General features: G+C 43.3%; 2 protein-coding genes across 3 annotated transcripts; one reads left to right on the plus strand and one right to left on the minus strand.

Moving 5' to 3' along the window:
- LOC102705275 (photosynthetic NDH subunit of subcomplex B 1, chloroplastic) lies at positions 1-4,174 on the plus strand. The gene is made up of 6 exons (XM_015840539.2): positions 1-712; positions 1,244-1,434; positions 2,250-2,507; positions 2,995-3,112; positions 3,273-3,358; positions 3,477-4,174. The coding sequence occupies exons 1-6, from the start codon at positions 110-112 to the stop codon at positions 3,655-3,657; spliced, it is 1,437 nt and encodes a 478-aa protein (XP_015696025.1). The 5' UTR covers positions 1-109; the 3' UTR covers positions 3,658-4,174.
- Positions 3,888-9,184, minus strand: LOC102705554 (probable WRKY transcription factor 32). Of its 2 annotated transcripts, none has more exons than XM_015840070.2 (4): positions 8,591-9,184; positions 6,906-7,573; positions 6,669-6,818; positions 3,888-4,620 (listed from the first exon to the last, which is right to left on the minus strand). In XM_015840070.2, exons 1-4 carry the CDS (start codon positions 9,125-9,127, stop codon positions 4,212-4,214), a joined length of 1,764 nt encoding a protein of 587 aa, XP_015695556.1. In that variant the 5' UTR covers positions 9,128-9,184; the 3' UTR covers positions 3,888-4,211. The 2 variants fall into 2 exon arrangements, with proteins under 2 accessions (XP_015695556.1, XP_040383173.1); XM_040527239.1 differs by having other exon boundaries at positions 3,901-4,620; positions 6,669-6,815; positions 8,591-9,183.
- Between the last annotated feature and the right edge of the window lie 728 nt (positions 9,185-9,912).

A 9,912-nucleotide genomic window follows, 5' to 3' on the forward strand; every position in this document is an offset into this window, starting at 1 on the left:
CACACACACACACAAACACATAAGAAAAAAGAGAGGAAAAAAAAAAAGAGAAAGAAGGCAACAACAGCAATATCCAAAGCAAACTCATCAGCACACTCTGCAACACAGCATGCAGACGCCAACCATGTCGACGTCCATGGCGACGCCGGCGACGGCAACGAGGAGGCAATGGCAATGCGACGGGTACCAGCAGCAGCCGCAGCAGGTGGTGGTGCAGCTGGGGCGGCGGAGCGGGGTGGCAGGCGGCGCGGCGCGGGCGTCGGGCTCGGGCGGGAAGAGGAAGAAGAAGAACCCGTGGCTGGACCCGTTCGACGACGGGCCCGACGACGAGTTCGACTACCGCGGGGTGTTCTCCGGCGGGAAGCAGGAGGAGGACCCGCGGCCGGCGGAGGACCCGGCGAACCCGTACGGGTTCCTGCAGTTCCCGGCGGGGTACAACCCGGAGCTGGACAGCCTCGCGTCGAAGGTGCGCGGCGACGTGCGGCGGGCGTGCTGCGTGGTGTCCGGCGGGGTGTACGAGAACGTGCTCTTCTTCCCGGTGGTGCAGCTGCTGCGGGACAGGTACCCCGGCGTGCTGGTGGACGTGGTGGCGTCGCCGCGCGGGAAGCAGGTCTACGAGATGTGCAAGAACGTCCGCTACGCCGACGTCTACGACCCCGACGACGAGTGGCCCGAGCCCGCCGAGTACACCCACCAGCTCGGCGTCTTCAAGGTACGTACCACCACCTCACATGGTGCCTCGTCTCTCGTCATGCCTTTATAGGACTTTTAAATTTTGATTAAATTTATAATATAGGTGCTAATTTGCATCTAGGCATATATATAAAATATATCATCTGATTTTTTTAGATAATGGGCATAACATGAATCATATGGCTTTTCTTGATAATAAACATAACAAACTATTACCAATATCGCATACACCTCCTCCTAATTATGTTGAATCACCACCGCTACATGCTCAACACTTCAATCAAATTTTATCTTGTTTCGCCTGAGAATTAGGGGGTCATGTTTTTGTTTTTACAAGGAAAAAGCCGAATGACATATTTGCAAAATAAAAATAATTTATGAATAAAAATTTTATATATGTGTTTATATTGATCTAGAATCTAAAAAGTAAAGTATAATGAAAAAAACTTAAAATAAACTCTAAATTCAGTGTTAAAAGCAAAGACAAGTTAATAGGGTATCGGCATGATTCAACCTGCTAATTAAAGCCGATTTGTATTGACATTTACAGAATAGGTACTATGATCTGATCCTGTCCACCAAGTTGGCCGGGATAGGGCATGCGCTGTTCCTCTTCATGTCGTCGGCCCGTGACAAGGTCAGCTATGTTTACCCCAACGTCAACAGCGCCGGCGCAGGGCTGTTCCTCACCGAAATGTTTACGCCGCCGACCACCAACCTGTCTGACGGTGGGTACAACATGTAAGATCATCTTCTCCACACCTTTCACCTCCTTGATTTACTGTTTCTCGCAGACGAATAATATATATTCATTTTTTTTGTTGTGTAGTCGAATTTAATTAGATGGGCTCTTAGCAGTTGGTATAAAGTTACTTACTCATGTACTATATAGTTTAGGATAAAATTTAATCAAACTTGTGAAAATTTGACCATCAGTTATATATAGTACTCCCTCCTATTATAAATTAATCTAACAAGGTTATGATAGATATTGTGATGGTATTTCTAAAGAAAATCTATGTAGACCGTTTGTTTGTTCTGTGAAATAAATGTTGTGGCAGTATTTCTTTCTCAAAGAAAGTCTGTATAGACCATTTGTTTGTTCTTATGAAGTAAATACTTCTGAAATTATTGATAGTTAAAGTTTTAAAAAGTTTTATGGAATTTTGTCTCAATTGTTATAAATTTATGACCATAGGACTATAACATTTGGGAAACACATGAATTTTTCTCGGTTCTTTAGGCTTGTTTGGAGGAGCTTTTAGATTATGAGAAGCAGCTGCTTGTCAGCCAACTTCTGAGAATCTGGAAAAGCTCCTAACCCAGCTTCTTCAGCTTCTGGATTCTTAGTTCATTTTACAGAATGTGTAACTACAGATTTTCAAAAACTGTGGACCGTTTAGGACAGTTTCTGTTAGAAACAGCTTTTAGAAAAAACTGCAGCTGGAAGAAGCTCTCCCAAACAGACCCTTTATAACCTGTGAACCGATTTATGTTAAAATCTTACACAAATTCCCATGGAATACTGTCTGATATCGAAAAGCAACTTGGATCAGGTACAAGGACATGCTGGAGTGGATTGGTCGGCCGGCGAAGGGCGTGCCGGAGCAGTCGATACCGCCGCTGCGGGTGTCCATCTCCAAGAAGCTCCGGGCGTTCGTGGAGGACAAGTACAGCCGCGCCGGCGTCGAGAAGGGCAAGTTCGTCGTCATCCACGGCATCGCCTCCGACTCCGTCGCCAACATGAAGTCCAGGGGGGACGACGACTGCCTCCTCCCACTCGAGCACTGGGCAGAGATCGCCAAGGAGATCAGGTTTCTCCTCACCCTGACCACTTCACTTCACTTCACTTCACCCACTGCTGGTCCACTTCGGTTCTCGTCTTTTTGTTTTTGCTTTTATAAGAAAAAAATATTTTTTTATCTGAAATCTAAGACCTTTTTATAATCTTTAAAAAATGTCGAGATACTACATTTTCAGTGTAATAATTTAGTATCTTGAGATATAATATAACTTATGCTACCATAATTTTTTGAACTAAAATTTTTAGAATATCAAGGATGGTTAAAAATTCCTCAAATTTAGAGTTATTATTACGGGTTTTTAACGTATTTTATTTTACAGCCTTTTACTTTTAGATTGATAACAATACATATATAAAAGTTATATTTGTAAAATAATTTTTATTTGTAAATATGTTTTTTTTGCCTTTTTTTCTCTAAAAAAAAGCCGAACAAAATGATTGTTGGCGTTTCCAGCTCTGGAATTGATTGCGAAAGATGAATGGTGATCTCTTGGCAGCTCTGAAGGAAGTGGCCTGAAGCCTCTGTTCGTGATCCCTCATGAGAAGCACAGGGAAGAGGTCGAGGAGATTGTGGGGAAGGAGACTAGCATCATGTTCATCACCACTCCTGGTCAGGTAGGTTCTTGATGCTTCTCCATCGCAAGATCTCCTTGCAGTCTGACAACACCATGAATCATGTTCATCACCAATCCTGGTCATGAATCATGCTTTTTCACAGGTAACATTGCAATTGTTAGTTACTGAGTGTGTTTTTTTGTTTGTGACCGATGATCAGCTCACCTGCCTCATCAACGACTCCGTTGGCGTCGTCGCGACCAACACCGCCGCCGTTCAGCTCGCCAACGCCCGGGACAAGCCATGGTTGGGCATCATCACTTTGAGCTCGCTGATCCGCAACTCTCCAGATTTTGGGATGTTCATTTCAGATGAAATTGCTCGCTCATGCCGCTGCTGTTGTTACCTTTGTTGATCTTTGCAGCGTGGCGCTCTTCTCCTCCAAGGAGAAGGCGAGGCTGTTCCTGCCGTACGCGGAAGAGAAGAAGGGCTGCGCGGTCATCGTGTCGGAGACGGGGAAGCTGATCGACATCGACGTCGACGCCGTGAAGAAGGCGGTGAAGGAGTTTGAGGCCACCCCAGGCTTCGCATTGGCTCAAACATGATCACCACCAACACCATCATCTTGATTGCATTGTAGATATATAGGTCTGCACAGTGACAGTGAGCTTTACATACCTGATACAGTGTCTTGTAGTCCTTCAGCTCAGCTACACAAGATCCTCATACAAGATTGTCAACCAATCATGAAATGACCCCAAAGGAGACAGACTCTATTCACAAAATGGAACTGGCATATACCCCTTGCACATGCTTATGATATAACACCACCAGATACAATAACCATATGACGGCATGAATCAGCTTAGATGTGCAATGAATCCAATCAGAGCACCAACACATGGAGTTCTCAGGTCTTCTTGTTGCTTAGCCTCAGTAAGCGATACAGTACCTATACACACTAGGGGTTTGGAAATCTATACAAGGGGACAACTGTAAGTATCATGGCTTCAAGAGCCTAGATGCTTCGTCTATCCAATGGTGCTCCGCAGAATGCCAACCCTCAACTCATGTACAGAATCTAACACAACAATAGATCCCTGAACCAATAAATACCACAAACTAATACATTAATCGAATCAACCCTAACCTCACAGGATCAATTGTTTTGGACAGGAACTACAGCTGAAGTATCTTTCAAGAGGGTACTCTTCATGTCATCGGGATTAGTTTTAATGCTGAGCAGGGTTTGCGCAGACTCCACTGCCTTCTCACCACCAGGTTCTGAAGTCTTGTCCTTAGCGGGCTCATTGCCACCATCCTTCGGCATGCTGATTGTTGGTTTCTGATCTGATGCTGAGGTCATTGTGCTGGGTTGCTCAGAGGTTGTCTCTGCTGTAATGACCATAGGAGGAACAGGCCCATCCCTTGACTCAGTGCTGTTCCTAAATGGTTGATCGTGGTTGTGCTTACCTTCATAGGTCACAACAATATTGTTATCATCATCTGGTGCCTTTTCAACATGCTTACGGACAGGGCACCCATCATGCGTACAACGGTAGTAGCTCCTACATAGAACAAAAGGGATTAATAAACTTGTAAAAAAATGCAGTAGCTCCTGCTTGGTTAATCATTTACATTAACTCGTACATTCTACAAAAAAAAGAAAGAAATGTACTTCATTTTCAGTGTCAACAAACACTAAATCTACTATAATAGAAAGAGTAATATAAACAGAACATCTGGTTAAAAAACAATAGGTTTTATTGCAGAAAAAAGCAAGAGTATCAACACTGTTCTGGTACTGGGCGGAACATACCATTTAGTCACTCCAAACAGTACATGTCAAGTGGCATACCGTTCTTGCGACAAGACCAGTCAATAATAGCCATTCTAGAGAGACCGGTCAATAGCGGCCATTCGAGCGATACCATTACTGGCCAAATTTGAGTTACTGCTTGTTTGAATTGACTTAGGAGAGAAATGCAAAATCTTAAACTTAGATTCATTGGAATATTATGTATCCATAATTAAACATATATATTAATAAGCTTATATCATTTTATTTAATCGAGAAATGGTACACCGATATCAGCCCACCCGAACATTCCATTCCAAGAGGCAAACCAAAATGGCCTCAAGAATGGAATTAACAAGCTTGGAAAAAAGAATGCAAGAGCCCAAAAAAAAAACTGGTCTAATGCTCACATGAAAAGGTAAACATGACAGCGACTAAATATGTTTATGCAAGTTTCACAAGGTAATTTGTTGCATAAGGATTTCATAGAAATTTTCAAGTAAATAGATAAATGTGGAATTACGTACTAACAAGTATCTTCATTATGTTGAAACTACGTAGTACTATATTTCTGCAACTAGTTGTGTTGTGCAAGTACAATTCATTACAGCATAGCTGCATTACTAAGATTCTCAGAAAGATAATGCTTCATAACACAAAATGTATGAAGATTATTTATTTCCAAAACACATCTAAACTAATGAACTAATGAAGATGAGTGGGAAACTGTGACTGGTGTTAACAACATTCAGTGAAGATGATAGACTGTAAGCAGAGCAGCATACAAGATCATATGTTTGAAGGAACCAGATATGGGCCATCATAAACAATAAAGAGATCAGGCACTGATTTTCCATCAACGGAATGGTTGCTCAGTGCATGGCACTATGACACTAGCAATATTAGGTATGTTATTTCACTATGACACTGAAAATGGTTGCTCAATGGATGTGCACTTTATATACTACCTCGGTTCTATGTTATTTCACACTTTTGACCAAAACATTTGCTTCCAATTACTTGTCAATGAACAACTTTCCGAATTTGCCTCTCACATCTACAACTTTAGCCCAACTCAGTTTGCGACTTGCCAACAGGTAAGCTATCTAGAGACCTCCAGAGCATAGATATTTTTGGGGCAGTTCATTTCGTGCTCCTGCACTAGTCCACTCTCACCTTTATTTTATTTCATTGCTTTCTGACAGCCATTTTTCTCACTCAGTATAGTGTGATGCAATGCCTATGCACACTTGTACCATGCAATGCCTATGCATTTTGGTCATAAATTTTCAAACAAATCATTGCCTAGCTCTACATGCTAGTCAAAATGTTGTTTACATAAGAAAAGGAGAAAGTAGTTGAGATGGTGACACAACAATCTATCCAAATTTTGTATCTTCAAACATCAATGATACATTTTTTTACTCCTATCGCTGCCTGTGTTCAGACCAAGAACTCAAGAGTGGAGAAGGGTTTAGGACACAACTTAACTATGTACTAGGAGTAATGTAGGAATAATAATAATATGCCACAGGAGATAATAACCCAACACAAAATAATAAGTGAAAACAAGTATGACTCAGTGGAGAAATATAGGCTATGATCCTCAGAAATAACAATGTAAGCAATATGCCCAACTAGTTCAGGCAATTAGCCATTTTGAAGGAAGGGCAGATCATTTGTAAATTTGTTCTAAACTGCTGTACTTGAATTGAAGGGTACCCAAGTAATAAAGACAGAAGCAGCATTCAAGTTCAAAAAGGAAAAACCACAACTGCAGCATAAATGAACAATCGAACAAGAAATAACAATGCATACCTAGGGTTTGGATTTCCCTTCACAATTTTTTGTCCATACTTACGCCATCTATACCCATCACTCGTCTTTCCAGCCTGTACAATAATTTTTTGCTCTCTAACAGTTCTCAGAACTGGAGTTAAAGGTGGTGTGCTGGTCTCAATTATTCTGCTGACAGAGCAATAAAACATAGAGAAAAAAAAGTTAGGAACAACTCAACAATAAAATATGACAAACTAGCTGAGTGCCACAATTCACCTCCGTTTTGGCTGAGGATCTGTGCTAGTATGATCATCTTCTGATTTGTTACCAGCATCACCTTCACAATCACTCGAACAAAAGAGCTGCTGTTCAGAAGCTTCAGGGACGGCACCCGGTTCTAATTTACATCCTGGTGATCGGGAATCTATAATTTCAGTGTTCACAAGTCGCAAGGTTTCGTCGTCTCCAGAGGAACCAGTAATATGTGCCACTCTCTCTTTTAAAAATCTGGTCTTTTGTGGTGGTTCATGATTATGCGTCCCTCTGTAAATGATCTCCACCACACGCCCATCAGGACAATGTTCAACCTTCTTTTTAGCTAAGCAACTGGAGTTAGTACATCTATAGTAACTCCGGGAATTTTCACTACTTTTCACTTGCTTCTGACCATACTTCCTCCAGTTGAAGCCATCACCAACCATGTTTACAGACACATGATGCTGTGGTCTTGACTGAAATGAGGCTGACTTCTCTAAAACTGGTCTGTAAACACTCCCTGCAGTTCCTGACGGTGCTTGCTGCAGTGGCATGACAGCTTTAGGTGTTATAGGAAATGGACTGGGCAGCCCTTCTGAATATGATGATGTGGTTGGTGACTGCAATTGTATTTGTGCCTGAGCTGTCACACTCGCCAAGGCTGCTTGATGACTCATCGAAAAGTGACCCTAGTTTCCAAAACAATAATTTGCACAGATGTAAGTAAAACCACCAAAATAAGATAAAAATAACACGCAAATAGCATAACAAACAGTTCTTTGTATTAAATAAACTGAAATGGTAACTACAATATTAATTTGTTCCAACATATCTTCACGTATAAACTGATGCCACAAACAATTCTAGTTCAGGTTTCCATTACATCATACATAGCACCTTTTAGTCGGTCTCATGAAAAAAAAAATCAAATTGCACAATATAATTCCATTTATTATATGACATGACAAACAGAAATACACAATTCCGCACAGATGGTCACTTCATATTTCTGAGAAATGGATGATTGCTAACATTACCCTACTATGGATTGGACAATTGGGAATTACTAACTAAAGTATAATACCAGTTTCAACATCTGTGAAACAAGAATCGCAATTAGGTACAAATTGCTCCATCTTTACCATGTGATTCTTCAGTCACTATGTCAATTCTAATTCAACAGCTATAATCATCAAATTGAACAATTGTCCGCATGCATATGAAGCAACCCCACGGGACACCATTTCCTTCACCATAAAATCCTTAGCTACATATAACTAGTCCCTGGAGCACTAAAATTATATAAGATGGCAAATTTGATACCATGGAAGAAATTGTAGCGTATATTTTCCTACAGTTACAGCTAAATTAAGTTTTTGCTACACTGAGTAGCAGGTATATTCTAACTCCAGTCCAAGTGACATCTCAAGAACCATCACAAACAGACACACGATGGGCATCGCATTGCAAACCTGCTGCATTTCTGGTGAAATGTATCACACAAATGACACCAGACTACAATTTTGAAGCAGTTCTGATGGGATAACTAGTGTCCACAATCAATCATCACAAACATGCCACGAACAACCTGAACGAGATGAGCCCAAACAATCAGAACCCTAACCTCCGGCCAACGAGTGATCCCTCCCTCCCCATGAAACCAAAAGCCGTAGTGACAGAGGGGCGGACAGAAATGGCACACTCACCGCAAACGCAGGAGACGCCAAGAAGCAGGGCACAGCCACCATCGGCACCGCTAGGATGGGTGTCTCCCCGCCAACACCAGCCGGCCGCCGCTTCGTCTCCACCTCCATCGACTTCTGCTTCTCCTTCTCCTTCTCCTTCTCCTCCTTCCCACCATCCACCTCCATCGACTCCGCGCCCTGCTCCTCCTTCACCTTCGCCTCCATTTCCTTCCCCTCCTTCTCCTTCCCGCCCTCCCCCTCCTCCACCGAATCCTTGCACTGCACCTCTTTCGCCTTCCCCTCCGTCTCCTTCTGCTCGGCCTCAGCCTTCTCCGTCTCCGTCTCCGTCTCCTTCACCCTCTCCACTTCCACCTCTTCCTCTTCCATCCCCTTCCCCTCCACCCCTTCCTTCTCCTTCACCCTCCCCACCTCCACCTCCTTCCCCTTCCCCTCACCCGGCTTCGCCCCGGGAGGCTCCGGCGGGGGATGCTCCCCCGCCACATCCGCCGCCGCCGGCGGTTCCACCTCGGGCGCCGCCGCGGGATCGCCGCCGGCCATGGGGGAGATTCGAGGGCTAGGGTTTGGAGGGTTCGAGAAGTTGGGGTAGAGGAGGAAGGAAGGGGAGGGGGAGCCTTTTGACTGCGATTGACCGGAGCCGGGTGGTGGTAGCGGTGAAACGGGGCGACTTAACGGAACGGAACGGAGCGTTAACGGCGCCGGTGGTTACGCACGGGGAGGGAGGAAGCCGTCCCGTCCCCGTCACCGTCAGGGGCTCAGCGCCAAACGGTCGGATGACGGTAGGCCCCGCCGTTTGGTGCCGCTGCCCTTGGTGGGCCCTTCTTCGGCCCAAATCTAGCTGGGTTGCGGGGAGGCCCACGAGCTCGTTTGGATGGGCCAATTGCGGCCCACCGTAATCGGAAATGACAAGTATATGCAAACAATTTTGTTTTTCCTCAATGCTAAAGGTATGTATAGTGATATAAATATTTGATGAGAAGAAAAATGAACTGAAAAGGATGTTTTTTAAAAAATGGATAACGTTTAAATGAAATATATTTTGTTGGGGCATGTGGATTTTCGAAATGATTCTGAAATGATCAATCATTCTGGTCAAAAAATATAACTGTACAGTTTTTGGGGAAGTTGTGGCCTTAGCTCAACTCTCGCGTCATTCTATGAACTCTGCTTATTAAAACGTCCTGTTCTGCTAAATTAATGAAATTGTTTTTTTGTGAACCATCTCCACAAACAACTCTGATCCTACAAAAGCTCTCTCTTTTTTTTTTTGCCTATTTGGTCTAAACTTTTAAAAGTCACGAAGGATTGAAAATTGAACGAACGAG

This window comes from Oryza brachyantha, chromosome 8, assembly GCF_000231095.2.
Source record: "Oryza brachyantha chromosome 8, ObraRS2, whole genome shotgun sequence".
NCBI lineage: Eukaryota > Viridiplantae > Streptophyta > Magnoliopsida > Poales > Poaceae > Oryza > Oryza brachyantha.